The sequence below is a fragment of the Aulonocara stuartgranti genome (genome assembly GCF_965226115.1).
Source record: "Aulonocara stuartgranti genome assembly, chromosome: 12".
Classification (NCBI taxonomy): Eukaryota; Metazoa; Chordata; class Actinopteri; order Cichliformes; family Cichlidae; genus Aulonocara; species Aulonocara stuartgranti.
Window position 1 is genome coordinate 36,837,284 of NC_138948.1, and position 19,431 is coordinate 36,856,714.

At 40.6% G+C, this 19,431-nt stretch overlaps 1 protein-coding gene across 1 annotated transcript; it reads right to left on the reverse strand.

Moving 5' to 3' along the window:
- Window positions 1-11: 11 nt before the first annotated feature.
- On the reverse strand, window positions 12-19,032 carry nelfb (negative elongation factor complex member B). Its single transcript, XM_082555458.1, has 13 exons — window positions 18,762-19,032; window positions 15,380-15,540; window positions 15,172-15,271; window positions 14,360-14,590; window positions 10,631-10,816; window positions 10,410-10,522; window positions 10,221-10,323; window positions 9,318-9,413; window positions 6,571-6,713; window positions 5,022-5,128; window positions 3,385-3,526; window positions 2,549-2,657; window positions 12-424 (listed from the first exon to the last, which is right to left on the reverse strand). Exons 1-13 carry the CDS (start codon window positions 18,861-18,863, stop codon window positions 266-268), a joined length of 1,752 nt encoding a protein of 583 aa, XP_082411584.1. The 5' UTR covers window positions 18,864-19,032; the 3' UTR covers window positions 12-265.
- Between the last annotated feature and the right edge of the window lie 399 nt (window positions 19,033-19,431).

Genomic DNA, 19,431 nt, shown 5'->3' on the forward strand with positions numbered 1-19,431 from the left:
CTATATTTGCAAACAGTTCTTTATTTACAGGGTTCTTGCACTACTGACACACTTCATAAACACACACATGCCCAGATACACATGAAAATATTGTATATCTGAACAATAATGCAAAAAAAACAGCAGTACACCGTCAGAGCTGGAAGACACGTCTACAGCAATGAAACCTTGATGAAAAAGAAAAAAAATCCTACAACTGTAAAATTTCCAGCCTTTCATGAATCAGCTGCAGCCTGCATGTAACGTCTATCAGCGATTAAGATCTTCAGAGAGGTGTGGTTGGTGTGGAGGCCGTAGTGGGAACAGTCACTGGGTGCAGCCCCAAGTCCAGGGATGGAGTTTCATCTGTTGGAGGCGGGCTCTTTTTCTGCGCCTCCATCTTCTCTGTCAGCTGGGTGTAGAGCTCCTTCAGTGGCTCACTGCACTGTGAACACACAGCACACGTGTCAGCACATACAGTATACTGACATTCAACTCGCGTTCACACGTGTGTGTGCGTGTAAGACTACAATGATCACTGTCCGCATTTTAAAAATGAGTTAAAGTGCATCATCCTGTCCACACTCTATGCCCTTAATTTCATTCTGAATATGACAGCAAAGAATCGTGAATCTCATCTGTCAGCCTCTCTGATCCCCTGCTCGTACTGCTGCATCTCAGTCTGCAGCTCTGCTCCTCAGGCCTGACATCTGATTAGACTGCTCTGCTCCAGACGTCAATCTTTATGTACTCAGATTAGTTCTCCAGACTCTGAACCTTCTTCTCAGTTTATCTGGCTGCTCTGCACAGACAGCACCGACTCGCCCAGTTCACCTCTGCCTGTAATCTGCTCGGTCAGGACTCAATATCCCATCTATGATCCTTTCAGCCTGGAATGATTATTTATCTTCTATCCAAGCACAGGCTGCTAGATGCTACATTAAAGACAACAGATGCCAATGTGGTGGATAACTGCTAAGAGTTAAACATCTAATGTCAGTTTGTGTGCCGACCAGGTTAACATTTATAACCTGTCAACCTAATAACTGTTCAACACTACAGTGCTGTTGAAAATGAAACTTTTTTCTACCTCTGAAATCCCTCCAAGTGTTGTTTAGGGTTATGAATGTTAATTAATTCTGCTCTTAGTGAGTAGAGGAGCTGTGTGTCTGTGTGCAGCGGCACAGTGCGAAGTGCAAATTTCAAAAACAGAAAGACTATTACGAGAAATGACAGCGAGGGGGAGGAAGTACACGCCACTGTGGTCGAGGAAGTTCTACAATGTTCTAAATGCTTAATCACTGGTCAGCTACCAGCAATTATTGATAAGTCACATTTTTGAATTAGATATAACTGTCATCTAAATATTCAAGTTCATCCTTACACACAGGTATTCGGGCCAGTTAAGATGCATATTTTGAAGGCGGAGTAAAAAATGAATGATGTGATCAACCATCATTGAACAGAGGGAGTGGCTCCAACACCAGCTGCCTGCCACCTGCAATGTAGCAAATGTACTCTTGAGAGTCCATCCCAGGCCCTTCAACCCCCACTCACACCTTTTGTCAGGTAACTTTAAGTGTTTGCATGACAGGGTGGGGTAATGTCTCACAATAGTTCTTCCCGAAACCTCTGGTGATAATGACCAGTGTTGTGCAAGTTACTTTGAAAGGGTAATTAATTATAGTTACTAATTACTTATTCAAAAAAGTACCTGAGTTAGTGACGGAGTTAAAATTAATTACTAGGAAAAGTAACTATTGCATTACTTTAGAAAAATATTTAACCCTCTGGGGTCCAGAGGCTGTTTTTGACCACTTTTGATGTTTCCTCCACATTTCACCTTTAAAAACTGTTTATTTGCCTTGTTTGGTGTCATCCTCACACAACCTCACGTGTCTGAATTTACAGTTATGTTTTCATTTTGATATACTGTATTAACACAACTGATCTGAAATCAGACAAAAAACATAAACTCTGAGTAGAAAAAAGTTAGATTTTTTACTGTAACAACCACAAACATGTTTAATGATCATATTTCAGAACTTTAAATGCAAATAAAATTGCAAATTTTAAAATCCTACGCACAAGTTTTGCAAACAACAAAGTTATTTGCAAACTTTTACCCTTTTTTAAATAAACATTTCAACCTATTTACAGAACAATCAGCTGTTCTGCATTAAATAAGACGCCACACAAATTATTTGTGCCACTCCAAAAAATAATTTCTGTCCACTTTAAGAGAACATCACAGCCTGATACCTGCAGGTCTGACATAAGGTCATAAGCAGAGAGGTCTCGCTGCGCTGTCCTTAGATATTAAACGTGACGAAACTATTCTGCGTATATCTTGTTTATCATGACTCTGGTTTTACGTGGACTATCAGCACAATTTAAAAACTGGTATATATCACCTTGTTGCTTTGTCATCGTGAAGTGGTCATGTGATTGTTTTGCCACGACTACTTTATTCTTCCAAACAGCAGCACTCATGCGATCGTTTTGCTCCCTTGTGCCAAAAAGTGGTTCAACACGAGGGTTTAAATGGAGCTCTCCACCTGAAACCTACCTGTTTTGGAGGGTCCAGCGTTTTCATTAAAGTTTCCATACATGATGGTAACACTTTGTGGTGTAGATGCAGTAACATCCTCAGGGTGTGTCTGTGGACATTTTCTTTACTGTAACGAATTCAGACAGTCGAGACAATCTTGGTTAAAACAACAACAACAACAAATCATGTGATGAGAGAAGGGTGTTTGCTCTTTGGGCAAAGACGTGTCAATCATGAGTCTTTAGCCAATGACAATCCTCTATTCTCTAACACTGAATGACCAACTGGAGAGCTGTTCACTGTGCTGTGACCTACGTAAAAGGGACTGTAGGGGGTGAGACCTATGCAGCACAGTTTATGCCACACTTGAAGGTGACTTGTGTGATTGCCTTGTTAGCTTCCTGTATTATGCTAACAGGAACTCACGTTTACATGCAGTATTATGTTCCACAGTTAAATTATGTCCTGATACACACAGAATAAATGATCTTTCCATGTTTTCATGCTTAAGGACATGGACTGGCAGTTTTGGGATGGCCCCTTTCGGCACCTGCTTACATCTTTACAATCACTTTTAAACTTCTGTAAAACGTGTTTATAAGATGCTACAGAAATTAAATCTTTATTGTTAATATTGTCATCCATTAACCTTCCTAACTGCTCAGCGAATTTAGGCTGGTGGCGTTGAAAGGGGACGGTCAGCAGTTGGGGATCTGAAACTACTGAACCACTAAGCTTTCTGCTATTGTCAGAAGCTGGGTGGTAATAAGAGCTTTGTGTATTTTTAGTCAACTTTGGTGGTGTGGGATGAGAATGGTGATGTAGTCTTATACTGTAACACTGAGTCAACCTACCTGGAGAAAGATGTAAGGAGGAATCCATCAAAGACAACTGAACAAAACTCTTCTGATCCAAACTCATCAGAGAGAAGTGTGAGGTGTCCAGTCAGCAGGTGAAGGAAGATGTCACCAAAAGCCATATCATTGTAGGTCTCCACTACGGGGGGACAAAAAAGGAAACACTTGTAAGACTCAAACTGTTCCTATAAAGTGGGATGGTCAGTCATTAACACACTGAATGTGAAGTTTCTGAATATATGTTCCTGGTGACTAATTTCTTAGTTGACTAAACTAGAAAAGCCTAAACATCGAAAGTGTCCTTACTCTACTGAAGAAACATTTCTGTTCAGCGAAATTAACATAGGGGTGAAACACGTGATTTCAGTTCACTGGCAATAAGTCCAGCAGCAGAAAAACTCTTTGACAACAGCAGATGTAGTGGGAACATAGACAGCGACTTGCAAGTTGATGTAGTCATGGGAAACGACTAATACATGGCTGACTTTGGGGTTTTATAATTGAAAATTATTCATTTCTTCCTCGTGTGTTTTAATTATGTTAGGAGGGTATTGTTCAGCAAACTCATGGTAAAAGTTCAACACAGACCAGTGGTGGCACTTTTGAGGGAGCACAGGGACCACGCCCTTAATTGTCATCTGACAGCTCTAAGGTAGGGACACACAGCATGTGCGTCCATCAGCTTTGTGACTGTCCTGTTTAGATCAGAACCGGCAGTTTTCATCAAGTTTCATCATCAAAACAAGAAACTGCTTCCTACTCCAACATGATGTTGTTTGCCACTACCTTATTGCTTCTGTTGTCTGGATACATAACAACCTCGTCTTCCAGTCCCAACTTGCTAACAGCACCTCGCAGATATGCTGCCAAGTTTTCCTCTAATCCACAAATTAAAAGCATTGCTAATTTCCTTCAGTAATAAAAGGACAGATTTTTGACACACGACTCATTTGTCGTGGAATTTGAACAGCCTGCTGTTGCATACTTAGCTTCATTTCCTCTGTCAGTTTTGGTTGTGCTACAGTCTGCCAGGCACCGTGTATTCAGGCTCATTATATTTAATGAACTTTTGAAAGCCTCTGCATTCAACAACACTGAGTGAAATCTTCTGCTGTGATGAGCTACGGACTGTAGCATATTCAGGTAAACAATGTCATACTGGTGTGGCTAACGTTAGCAAAAGCTTTCTTTACATGAAAATGAACGTCCCCATGCCTGTGCTAAATATGTGTATTGCTCATGTTGAGTGTTGACAGCCAGTTTATTCTGACAAAGCCTAGATACAACTCTGTTTTCATTTTCTGGAGCAAACCACGTTAGGAGGGGTGCAGCTCCATCTGGGGGCAGAGGGCTACATAACAACTATGTACTGGCACTGGACAGCAATCAAAATATTAACGATCATATTACATGACTGGTGCGTCTGTTGCAGACTGCTGAAAATATTGTAGAGTAGTCGACTAATCGCGCACATCTTTGTTAATATTGTGATTTATTAACAAAACCAAAAAACAAGCAACGTAACTGAGAGATCAGGTATAAGACTCAGTCACGTGAAAAAAAGGCAGTGATACTGCATTTTGACTCAAGTTACAGGATGAAGTTGTTGTTATAGTTATAATTCAGACACTCACCAAGTGCAGGCAGCAACCGTTGTAAGGCATTCTTGTTCCTCAGTTTGGCGATGTGGAGGACATAGTAGAGACCCATTTCACAGGCCACTCTGTTCTCCTGCAGGTATCTGAGGGGGTAGGGAAACAATAACCTGCTACACCTCTGTGTGTGGTCCTGGAGACAACCACTGTCACCATTTGTTCAGCTTAGTGAACCGACTTAATGAATTGCCTCCACAAACGGATCCACCCACTAATTCACTACATCCCATTTCAAATTCCACCCAGGACAGAATCAGAATCAGAAAGACGTTATTTATCCCCAAGGGGCAATTAACATACAACAGAGCAGCATAACGTTGAAGATAAGGACAATAAGAGTGAGATAATAAATACACAGAATATACAGTTTAAAAATCAAAGTGACTGAAAGTGAATAAATAACTGTAAGTGACTAAAAGTGAATAAAGTGTCGGTAGTATATTATTCTATGTGTGTCATCGATAGTCTGGATGCCCTTGCATCATTAGGGCAAAGTGAACAGGCCAGCTACTGGTAGACAGAGCAGACCAGAATGACCAACCCGTGTACTTGTGTAGGAAAGCCTATGATTCAACCCAGGAATGCCTACAACTGCAAAGATTAACAAAACCCCAAGAGCCTTCAACAGTAATTCAGCGGGCATATGGAAAATGAGACTAAAGGCCAACTTCAAGCCAAAGCCTCCATCAAGTGCAGGATTTGCCAAAGAGATGCTCTGTCCCCACTGCTGTGCTGCATAGCTCCTCACTCAGGTCCTTAAATATGACAGGCTACAGACAGGCCACCTCCTCTACAGATGGTTGACTCCAACGTTATGCCAGAAATAAGTAAGACATCAATTCACTGATCCACAACACTTAGATAGACGGAGCTGTAGGGACTGCTCTGATAGAAGGCAACGCTGCAGACACTGAGGATCGTTATAAATACCTTGAAATCTGACAGGCAAATTTTAACCACAAAGAGGCCACTGGGAAAGATGCAACTACCAAACAGCTGCAGAGGAAGCACGAGATCTGTGGAACCAACACGTATGCCCTGCCAATCATCGGATGCTACTGATGCCTGGCCTGCTGGGATAATAAACTGACCCAAGGAGAAGTTGCTAGAAGCATAGAAGTCATTGTCATAAAGACAAACATGCCCAAGGTTTCAAGTAATGAAGTCAATGCAACTGATCTCTTACACCTCATACGTGGTTACATACATCATGTTACATCAACATCTCTATAGTTTATCATTTAAAACTACTGTCTCTGAGAAGAAAAATAAAGGAGCAGTACTAAAGACTTGTGGTTTATGATTTCTCACTTGTGTTTGGTGATTTGTTTCGTACAAACATGTGAAGAATTGACATTTTATAGTTAAATTTAGAAGTGACCTACATTAGAGTCAGATGTGAGGGTTACCGTGGTAACAGTGCTTCTTACCTCCCGAGAAAGGAAGCTATGAGATGAAAGTACTGATGACAACCTGCGTTTGATGCAATATAACATCTGCCTCTCCTCTTTTGCTGCTGTGTTTTTACCTGTTGAAGGATTCAGGCAGGGTGGTGGGGTATGACAGCGAGCTCTTTTCTTCACTTGGGAGCTTCTGTTCCACAGTAAAGGTGTGATCATCCACAACCACTGACATCATTGCAGGCAAAAAGCGAGTAACCACTTCCAAATCCTGAGGGTGACATAAAAATACCAATAATGTCACGGTGACTTCTGCTGGACTGCTTTCCTGATACTTGCAGTGATATCTTTCAAAGTAATGTTTGAAATTATTACAATGGAGATTTATCATTTGCTGATTTGGATTACTGTAACCGGACAATATAAAAGACTTCAACAATGCGCATCATCACTTTTTAAAAGCAAAACGAGGAAGGAACGAGGCACGTGCAGAGGTAAAGAGGAGGTGGAGAAGCAGCTTTCCCTGTTGCTGTTACAGTACAAACAGGGTGCAGAAAATGCCAAATATAAACTCAGGTTGCATTAGAGTGCTCTTGGTGCTTCTAAAATGTTTTTATTACGGGGTAGGGCTCCCAACTCTGATGAATTGAGACACCTAAGTCAGCCAAAGTGGCTGCATTGGTCACTCTGACAAGAACAGCAGACCCAAGCTGATCCCAGAAATATTCAATGGGGTTGAACCTGCATGCAGGCCACTTCATTCTCTCCACTCCCAAATAGTGGATGTAGTCTTTGAGATTGCCTCCAGTGATGACAAGCTAAATTTCCAGTGACAGAGATGCTGCCCCGTGCCATCACAAGTGCCATCACAAGCGCCATAGGCAGAATCTGGACTCACTGCTGAACATAATGTTCCTCCACAAGTTCCCAGCATATATTACCATCACCAGTACAAATGGACCTGACAGTGAAAGGCAGTGAATGGCGATTGGATGTGTGCAGTCTGTTCTGGATAGTCTGGGTAGAGGGATAATCTCAGCATATCTGTAGAAGACTGTCTATGGTTCCTAAGTGCTGAGAGGGTAAGGATACAGTCGTTGCGTTGTCTCCTCGGACACCCACTTTGCAGCCTATTTCTGACATCTCACGTTACACTGGAGCTGGGCCTTCAATTTGGAGATGGTACTAGGGTTCACTTCAAATAATGCTGCAAATTGGTTTTGGGGAACACCAGCTTGAAGTTGCCATATGGCACAGGGCATAACCAGATTGGCATGCAGGGTCCATGCTCACAGGTACAAACCAGGCATCTGACTATCAGCACCTGGGGTACCAGAAGCTCAAGACAAGAGTCAATAGAAGAATTAGCTGTATGGCACTGGTAGAGAAGATTTGCCACATTTTAGGTGCAACCCACAGTCAACTTTGCTGCTCAACCTATTAATGGATTGGCCTTACAAATGTGGCACAATGTAATGGGACATAAATAGGCTTTCCAACAGCATAAGATTTAGGGCGAAGAAGCATTCTTACAAGAAAGAAATAACTGACTAAACACGAATGATCTTACTTTTTGTGGTAAGTGTATTTAGTTCTGTGTCAAGAAATCAAGGTTTATTGAGATATTCAAGTTCATGAGCTGTGTAGCTCTGCCTATAACACAATGCAAGGACGGCATGAGGGAAGTAATTATTGAGTCACTAGGGCCATGACCTTCTAAAATTTTGGAATTGAAAATATGAGTTACAGGTGTAGTGACCACATCAGCACTGCGATGGAGACATGCGTCTAAACTGTCTTCGCCCCTACACTTCTATGGGATTGAGGCAGCTAGTTTATTGTAGACTAAAAGAGAATTTGTTGTCATAGCTTTCAGTACTTGTTGAGAAAACAAGTATTGAAATATATATTACATACGACTATTATTGTAAGATTATCAGTATTTTAAAAACCATTTCTTATTATCTGTCGACAGTTGACATTAAATACCATGAATTGGATAAATTACTCAATTTAATACATTTTCATAATGCAATCAAAGGTTAGACAGCAAATTATTATATAATTCTAATGATCATTTCTGAGTACTGCTGGCCAAATAAGTGCTTCTCATCCACTGTAAAAGCCAATGCGCAGAACCATGACTTTATTTTAGATCAGTCCGTTTGGCCTGTCTTAAGCATCTATTAATTCCCTCCAATCTGTCCAAAAATGTTCTCAAAGGTTCTGCACTGGCTTCCTGTAACATTGAGATTTCTGTTTCACATCTTGGTTCTTACTTCTATACCCTTACAAGGCGAGGCTCCCTCCTACATCCTTGATCCACTCCACTCCTATTCTCATGTCTACAAATAAAATTCTTCTTGTTGTCCCGCACACCTGTCTGAAATCTATGGGGGACTGTGCATCCCAAACTACTGAATAGCTTACCGCCCTCTCTTCGTACCACAGCCTCTGTGTTAAAAAACTGTTTAAAACTCATCTGTTTGGCGTTTGGCTCATATTTCATGTTCTGTGTTGTTTTACAAGTTCATACATGTTCATTTTGTCCTTAGACAAGCTGGTTATTGAAACCTCTGTAAAGCCCACTGTGACTGGTTTCTTGCCTTTCAAAGGCCTATATGGTATGAATACATTTTACTTTTTTTTTTTTATTAACCGAAAGAAATTCAAATCAAATAGAAATCAAACTAAAGGAATTTGCTTCAGTTTGATTTATAGCTGGTTTAAATAAAAATACAGATTTTTCCAGAGACACTACAATACTGTGAGTAACAATATTTACGTACACAGCAGGTCCCCTGTTTTCTAATCAGTGAAAGCAAAAACTTGATGCACAGATTCAGATAAACCTGTGTTGTCAGCATTTACGCACCAAACGAGGCTCTTTGAAGACCTGACTGTCAATCATGTCCCAGGCTCCTTGACCCAGTGAGAGCATCCTCAGCAGCAGCATCAGGTCAGGACTATCCTGTGAGCAAAAACATACGACATGAGACTGTTATCAAAAATGCTGCCCCATCACAGTATATGTATGTGGGTACAGACAACTAGTAATTAGCATTAGACAACATTTAAAATTAGAGACGCACTGCTGAACAGCATTGAAATATTATGTTTAACCTAAATTAGTGCATGAATTTTGTTTCTTATTTCGACTAGTTTAAAACAAGCCCACATTCAACATAACATTAGCTCACTAACTGAAACTGATTTTAAAAACATAACATGTACTGGGGCAGTAATGGTGTTGTCGTGGTTAGCACAGTTGCCTCACAGTAAGAAGGTCCAGTGTTCAAATCCTGCTTTGGCCTTTATGAGTTTGCATGTTCTCTCCTGGTATTCCAGCTTCCTGCCCCCAAGGATAACTGGTGAATCCAAATGTGAGTGTGAATGGTTGTCTGTTTCTGTCAGTGGCTGCATGAATTAAATGCACCGCTCTGACTGCTTGCTTAAAATCAACCATTTTTACACTGTTGTATTTTCTTCTTTTACTGAAATAACCTCACAACCTTAAACATAATATGACACTGCAGAATAACTGCAGGGAATTATTGTGTTTTGGGTTTATTTCAACTTTCTGTGTTGCACAACTAAAACTTGCACTTAGAGTGGCACTGTTTCATCGTCTAAACTTCTAAATGTGCCTCCCTTCCTTTTCTTTGCCACATTGCGTGTTTTTGCTGTATCACCCCAAAGTTGTCAGTCAGTATAATACCACAAATTGTCAGCACAATTGTGTATCACTTCTTCTGTTTCTCATGCACAGTATACTCACTCGTGGTAAAGCATCCTGACTCAGCAGCTCTTGCAGGTTCCTCATGATACTCAAGACTAGGGTGTTGCAGGCAAACGGGTCACACAGGATCATAGACAGGTCCCTGCAATGCACAATGATCAAAACATTATTTTGTGCATCTACCAATGATCAGCAACTATTTTCATAAACCAGCTCCTCGTCTGTTACCCAAGGACTTGCTCTTGTCCTTTCTTCACTCCATCCAGGAAACCCTGTAACTCTCTGGCTCGCTTACCATCCACAAACTTCTCACGGATACAGGCATCTAAACACCAAGTGAACTGTCAAAGTGCACAAAACAAACGAGAAGAACCCATTCAACACACAAAGTAAAATACACTGGAGATGTGATTAGGGACTTTATTTACCACCAGTATCTGTGCCCTCACCTTATGGCAGGGATCCACCGAGCAGATCTCACTGATGTCCAGGTCATGAAGAGACATGAGCAGTTCTGCTCTCAGGGTGCAGTAGTGGACATTCCGGGTTCGCAGAAAGAGAGTTCGTAAAAACTGCAGCACCATGTCATACAGTTTCACATTCTTCCCGATCATCTGAGTCAGCTTTAGAACCACCTACAGTACATAGACAACAGGAATAGTCAGCAAAGGGAATTCCAAAACAGGAGCTGTATATAATTTACATGCTCCTGAGAACCCCAGACCTTTGACTAAGAATGCCAAGTTATTTTTACTCTCCCCTAAATACAGCACTTTCATCAACTATTTAGACCTGCTGTTTCGAACATTAATGATGGGATTTCCGGCTCTTTTTAGAGGACCGGCTCTTCGGGTTGTTTTGTTGCTTTAATTTATTATCAACAACAATATAAAATTATGCACAAAAGGAATTACTAATGTAAAAAAATTTGGTTTTATTTATATAATAGGGGTGCAACGATACACAAAATTCATGGTTCGGTTCGGTTCGATACTTTGGTGTCACGGTTCGATATTTTTTCGATACAAAAAAAATGTTCATGCCTTTTTAATTTGTCATTTATTAAAATTATAAATATATATTTTAACTCAAAAGTACAGTTTTTAAATTTAACCCTAACCCTTGTGCGCGTTTTTTATTTTGACAGCGAATGCGCATCAGTGCTGTCGCTCTCTATACACAGTTCGCACGATTGCAAAGTGAAAGCAAAAAACAAGCGCAAATTCAAACGCGACTTCAATATGTCACATATTGACAGTGGCTCACCGATGCCAATGACATAATTACCCAGCTACATTTCCGAAAGAATGCAAAAGCATTGACATATATTTTTCCTACAATAGCCCGACGGGCAGGGCAGAGATAGATTTTGGTAGCCCGACTGAAAAAATCGCTAGCCCCGGGACGTCGGGCTAGCGATATTGCGAGCCCTGTATCTGATTGAGGAATCACTCATCTTTGGAAAAGAGAGTTTATTACAGAGAAATGTCTCTTCCCAAAATAAAAGCTATACTATCCGCTTCTTCTGGGCTATATTCTCAGCAGCATATTAAACAGCTGTCTAAATGACTCGGCTAAAGTTAGTAGCATGCTTGTTGTTTTTGTCTTTGCACTAGGATGATGTCGTTGTGTTCCCACTAGTGCTTTCAGGTTAATCTCGTTGAAATGACCTTAACGCCACAACACGGCAAATCTCCGTTAACGAGCTACCGCCGATCGCCCTGTGCATGGGGCTAGACGGCCAACACGTTAACGAGCTAACTGCGCTAACACACTAGTTCCCACCCATGTAATTGAGCATTGCATGGCACATCCAACATACTGTTTTACTTTAGTCCATGACTCGCTTACCTTCAGGGTCATACGTCACATGAAAACCAAAATAATTCCAAATGCCAGATCTGAATGAGGGTGGGGGAGGTCCATCTTGCAAGGAGAGCTTAACTTCTGTCTCGCTAGCTTGCCCTGCGCTCTTCCTTCTGATGATGCTGTCTGTGTTGAGCGCTCAGTGGATCTGCGTTCGACTACTCCGCCTAGGCTGCACTGTCGACCCTAGGCGGAGTAGTCGAACGCAGATTCACTGAGCGCTCAACACAGACAGCATCGTCAGAAGGAAAGTTGATAAAATAAATTACAAATTTTGTATTGTTCGATACATATGCGTACCGAACCGAAAGCATTGTATCGAACGGTTCAATATCGATACGAATATCGTTGCACCCCTATTATATATGTTTATATATAAATATATACGGTGGCCCCTAGAGAAAAAACACGTACAAACTCCAGAGCACATTGTTTTGGAAGTTCAATTAACGCTAGCAGAGCTACCTAGATCACTTAAATTACACAATTGAAAGCATATGTGTATTGTTTGTGTATTTATACACAAACACTCATATATATTCAAATAATTAAAAAAAGAAGAAGAGTTAATTTACCTGTTACTACCACACACCAAATGCAGTCGTTGGTACTTGCTGGCTTGTGTAGCCACGAGGTAACAAAAGCTCAACACTGCCCCCTAGCATCCTGGAGCACTTCTGTTGTGTTTTGGAGTTTGTGCGCATTTTGGAGGTTTCACGTGCTTCAGAATTTGTATGTGTTCTGGAGTTTGTACGTGCTTTGTCTGTAGGGGCCACCGTAAATATACTTGTATTTATTCACACCACATGAAATGTAATAAATAAATCATATAATACAAAAACCAACTAGTTACATTTCAACTTTTAACTATTTAAATGCATGAATAAACTTACTGAATCCTTTATCATCTGCAACTGAAAATAGTTGTGGATGATTACTATACCTTTCTAATGTGACCTTGTTGTCCCTGGCTCTCTTTCTCTCTCTCTCCCTCCCGCTCTGTTCCTGTGCTACTGTGAGTGTAACTACCGCCCCTCCCCCCTCTGCCCAGTGCAAAGCACAAGGCTGATGTGCGGAGTGAAGCGGGGAAAAAGTGCGAGAGAGAGGGTGAGAGAAAGAAGAAAAAACCACAGCTCCCAATAAGGAGCCGGCTCACGTCGTTCACTTCAGAGATCCGGCTCCAAGAGCCATTTCGTTCGTGACCGACACATCACTATTGAACATTTAAGAGTTTCCTATGCATCTTTGGTGACGTTATTTTCTCTTTCATTGCTTTTCAGTGCCTATGCCTTTCTTCTAATTCCACTGTCAGAACTGCTAAGAATTGTTAACAAAATAATTTCAGAGTGACGATGCTAGCACCCAATAGTTACAACCAGGTACAGCACGATCCATAATCCTGACTTATTCTAACATATTGACTTTAGTCATCTGTAACTCATGTTACAATGGTACAATGCAAACATAACTAGCATTTGACTTCTACAGATTGATAACACCGTGGCAAGGTGCCAGCTAGCTGCATGTTGTGCAAGACACATTATGAAAAGCACATACAACATAACAGGACAACAGGACAGGCAAGTCCTCTGTATGTCTCTCAACTAATTTGGTCCATGACAGCTTGCACACAATATGTCAACATGAGCCATATGCAAAGCGAAAGTAACAGAAGGTTGACTGGAGCTTGCTTATTGGATGACACCCGTGCAAGTAAAGAAGTTGCACCAAACTTCTTTTCTTTCAAATAAATGAATCTGATTCACAGCTGTGGGGACTGGGACACTAATCAGATCTAAGGACGGCCAAACAGACAATGCACATGGCCTGAGACGAGAGCTATAGAAGCCTGTCGACCTAAACAACACTACAGTGGCTTTTACTGTCTGTGAATGGTGCAAAAGAAGCCCACCATTGGCTGGGACCACCACTATGTTTTCTCAGGACTGCATTCTCAGCCCCTACTGTACACCCTGTACACCTATGACTGCACACCAACCCACCCAACCAACATCATCGTCAAGTATGCCGATGGAGATCAGACAGCGCAGAGGGCGGAGATAGAAAACTTGCTCCGCTAGTGCTCCGAAAATACCCTGAAGTTGAATGTCCTTAAAACAAAAGAACTCATAACTTCAGGAGGCACAGACATGTCCACTACCCTCTTATTATAAATGGAGAATGGGTGGAATCTGTCCAAGAAATGTCCAGATTGTAATGGCTGCTAAAGGAGCTTAAGGAAATTAAAATTGTGTTACATTGTTTAGTCTGAAATAAATCTGAAGCCAGTGTTATTGTGCTCTGCAACTCACCTCGCCTTGGCGTCGTGTTTTTGGAGAAGGGCTGAAGAAATTGTGCAGGATGGAGAGGTCGCTGCTGAACAGAGCTGCTTCCTTCTCCACAATGTACTGTTTTAGGAGAGGTGAGACTTCATCCCCAAACAGAGCCTGGTTGTCCTGCCAGATCTGCCTTTTTACCTCTACTGCACACACCTTGTAGAGCTCTTTGTCAGCCATCACCATCTTTAGTTTCTTCTCTGGCACCTGCAGGAAGAAGCAAGCAATAAAGGTTAAAAAGAGGTCCGCCTAAAACGGATCCTTGGCTTCTTGTCAAAACTATATTTTCTCATGTACTGCTTACAACATTCCCCTCCCTTACTACGAGCATCAGCTAATGCTGGAGACTGAAGTTAGTTAACTTCTCCAGTTTGCACGATGGCTGATTATTTCTATGCTGTACCAGTGTCTGGCAATAGTAGACACTCACAGTGATTGTTCTGTGGGAATTAAAGAGAGTTGGCCAAGAAACAAATGCAGCATGTCTTAGGTTATTCTCACACCTGCGGTATTTAATCTCTTTAAATCAAACTCCCCCCACCTCCCTCCCACCGAGGCTCTTTGGAGGATGTGGTCTGAGTATGGTTCCAAATGAACTCCAGAGTGCTTTGTTTATGGTGTGAAAGTGATCCGAGCCCAATCCAACTCCCAGGTGATAGTTTAAACTAAAATAAATCCCTTAGCCACATTTGCTTTGTATTTTCAATGCAGGATTAATTACGGATGAAATTATTAATCCTTTCAATTAAGGATCAATTCCTATAACGGATAATGGTTGAAATACTTGCCTTAGGTAGATGCTTCAGGACCTGCATCACCACCGGCTGAATAGATGGCATTTTAACAAGTGGGAAGCTCTTCTCGAGCAGCTCTTCAAGCTTCCTGTATCTATAGATAGAAGAAAAGAGCAAAAAAAAAAAAAAGTCATAAAAACACTGGTTCCCTCAGCAAGCATACAAATAAATTAAAAAAACCAAAACACAACCAATCACAGACCTGTCCTCCTCCTTCCCCTCGGCTATGACGGCAACTCGCTCCATCAGCTTTTCTCTAAGCTCATCAAAGACAGACTGGTGGAACTCAAGCCGAGGCGTGCCATGGAGATCGAGAAAAGGAAGAGCAGACTGGAGCGTTGGCAGCAAGATTCCATTTTCCATCTGCAATAATGTAACATGTCAAGGACTCATCAGGAATTAGTTCTAGCCGTGCAGCTACTCTATTCAAAGTCAGCTTACCCATAAGGGCACACACCTGTAAAACATGGCCAACCACATTTTATACTCCATGACATGGTTCATATAATACGGGCTTTAAATGGTCCACAAAGTATTAAATGTAAGTTAAATATGAAATGTAAATTGCATAAATGAATAAACTTAGTAGGTTTATTGACTCTTTGCCTAAAAATGTAAACAGAAAAAAGAATTAAGCACGTCAGGAGAAGAAATACACCATGTTTTCATTTTGAATATTTTGATTTGAAACCGAACTGAGAGCTGAATAACAAATCAACTTTAACTGTGCTATAATGGCTACACGACATGGGCATAGCCTATATGCATAATAGGAACATATGTCTGTAAAAAACGGCAACTTATTGTAAGTTGTCCAGAAAAAGAATTATTCTCATATTCCCCCATACATTTGTTAGTCATCTGAATTATAACGTTTAGGGAAATCCCTTATAAAAAAATTTCAATCAATATGTCATGTTTTTGTTAAACAAAATTTAATTGTTATCACTGACCAAAGTAAGTTTGGTGATGGCTGTTTTGTTTTTCACATCGCCTTTGGAAATATCCTTTTTTCCCTGATGACCAGTCAAAAACCTAAATATTTTGAGCTTAGCATGAAAAAAATGCAAAAAAACAAACAAACAAACACCCGACAAAGCCACAAACACTCAGTATTACCAGTGAATGCTGAGGATTGGTGTTTGAAAAGCTCAAATAAACAGTTACTGTATTTGTTGCAAGTGAATCTGAATTTGATTAAATCGCTGATTTTCTGTAGCTCTGTCATAATGGTTGGTATCTGGGAAAATAATAAAACTGCCTCAGCATGTTCCCAAGCTGAAAATGTTCAAGATTGTTAAAGCTCTGATAAGAGAGACTACGTTTAATGCAAACGTAGTCTCTCTTATGAGTTGGCAAATCTGATCAAACTGACAAAAACACAAACACAGGATATTTCTATTTTAATCATGTTAGATTTTAATTTACATTGTAACACCTCTGAAAACCTACGGTATTACCTATGTTGTAACTTGACATGCTCCGCCCTAAAAATCACACTTACTTCAGTTACTGTGATCGGTTGATTCAGCACTGTTCATTCTCCCTTCAAATTTCTAGCTACTTTTTGGCTGCAGTGTTTTAATTTATCAGTGAAAGAATAACTATGATCATCTCAATATAGGAAATAATAAACAAAGCATCATTACAAGGACTTACAGATGTCAGCAAAGACTAGTGAAGCTATTGGAAGGAACATGAGGGGATGTACAAAGAAGTGGAAAAACTTGAGGGACAAATGTGTTTACTCCTAAAAAAAACTGAGGACAAAAAAAAAAGAGACCCAGGAGGGAAAAATGTTGGCGCATCTTATTTCAAAGATTCACCGCAGATGTGGACAAGATGATAAACTTTAACTTTTCTACTTTTACAATCATTTATTAAAATGTATTTCTTATTTTACTACAGCCAGTCTCTTCATGACCTGGACATCAGTGAGATCTGCAGCTTTAAACTGCAGGCAATCACTGGTTCAGTGAGTTTCACAGTCACTGGACTTCTTTAAGTTTCTTGAAGATGTTTTGTTCATGTTTCTCTCATCCAAGAAGCTTCTTCAGTTTTCTGAAATAGTTCCCTGAACTGAAGAAGCTTCTTGGATGAAAGGTGATCTTCAAGAAACTTTTATTTCCAAGCTCCTAGATTACCATGACCTGGGTGACTGAGAACCTACACAGACTCTTCTATGAAACAAACTACACATGCAACGGGCCTTATAAGACAGTGATTATATACTCTCGTGGACACTGCGTGGATAGTGCTCATCTTTTTGACTGCACAAGACTATTACATCTGTGCAATTTTAAGGACAAGCGACATAGCTGGAATTTACAAATCAGCAGGGGCAGAAATGTGCAAAAGATGGAGTTAGCCACATCACCTGCTAGTTATCAATCCGACGTTCTGAACCACGCTGTTCAGTGCCATGGAGAGACACTGCATGCTCATATCTTAGTCGGTTATGGGACATGAATATCAGGCTGTATTAAATAAAACTGAAACTAGATACTGAGCCCATGAATTACCCAGTAAAGTGTCTATTGAGGACACAAATCAAAGAAGTTTAATGGTTGCTTTCCCATAAATGTCTACAACCAAAGGTATTGCCCCAAGGTGTCTATGTAAAAGAATGCAGGTTTAGATATGGTAGAGCCATTACTCTTAATCCCACTATACAATGTTCCTTCCTGTTAAAAACAAGTTTTTCCTTCCTACTGTTGCCATAAAGAGTGTCTGTGACATCCCTAATACTTAGGGAAGATTGACTTGAGTACAAATCTTTTTAAATATCTTTTTTTTTTTTAAATGGGACTAAATCTTCTCAACCTCTTCTACGCAAAAAAATAAATAAATAAAAATTAAAAATGCACAAATCACGACAGGGGCAGGAATCTGTTTTTTGCTGCATCTCCATGGGGCCCAGTCTGGGTTATCTCCTGAGCACCGATATAAAACCGAAAGGCCAAATAGCACGATTACTGGTTTCACTTTTCACATGACAAAAGTATGCCCATTTTTCATATACAGTCTATGGTTTGTGCTCAAACTGTATTACCTATTTAAGACAATAAATAGCTGTTCAAACTCTCTAAAGCTCTAAGTTGTCGTCGACTTATATCACCTACTCTCATGGAGGTAAAAACACTCCAAACACACCACAAACAAACACAACAGAACGGCATACGTTCTGTGCATTGTGAGATTGTCTGCCATCTCCAATCCTCTCTCCTGCTTTTACAGATCTGGCGGGAGAGATCCGAATAAAGGGCGAGAAGGCGATGAAAATCCTGCATTTTGATTTTTTTTTTTAATGCAGGATATTAGCTCAAAAATATGAACTTGAAGTAGAGAGCAATTTTCATTGACCATTTCTCCCACTTTCTCTTTTTGCAATCTGTGTTGTTTTGTTGTTGTTTATCGCTACAACAGTGATGAAAATAGCTTGGTAGGAAACAACGAAGAACGGTGACTAGCTTTGGGTGGTTAAGAACATACGTTATCGTTTGTTTATCAATCCGGGAACGCTTATTTACCGTTAGTCGAAATGTACACTCTATCACTCGAAGCATTAAGCTGTTGGGTGTTACCTGAAACTGATCGATGGCTTTCAGCGGCTCTGTGCAGTTAGTGAGAGTTTCTTTAAGATCCTCTCCGTTGGATATACCAAGCTCAGGCAGCCCCGCGAACATCGTGCTTTCAGTTTAAGCATCAATTAAATTATCTGAGTCAAATCGATGTCTTCTGGCGGGAGTTTAGTCAACAAAAGTAAATTCCTTCTGCAGAAAACAACACATCCGCCTTTTCAGTGAGAGCTTCCTGTGTTGCAACTTTGTAAACACTCCGCCAGAAACATCCGCGATGAAACGTTCCAGCGTGCTCTGCGGTAAAAGGGCGAGCATCAAGGGTTCGATTGCAAGCTGCGGAGAAGCGCGAACGTACAGAGAGCTGATGTAAAACCGAGTGTTAAAAGTGTCCGCTGCATTTACTGTCTGTGCCTTTCATGCTGTGTTTTTGTTCGCGGTGAACTCAGCTGAAGCTGTCTGCTCTATTTCAAACTCCCTTTGCTCCACCGTAAATTGGCCGTACTCACAAACATGGGAGGATTCTATTGTGGCAAAGATCGTGGTAGAAGTATAATTACCTCGGGAAAATACGTTTAAAGTTTTATTTAAAGTCTCATATAAAGTCATTTTTAAATACTTAACTAAAGAGATCAAAAAGCATATTTGCAGACTCATACAAAAAAGTTTGAGCATA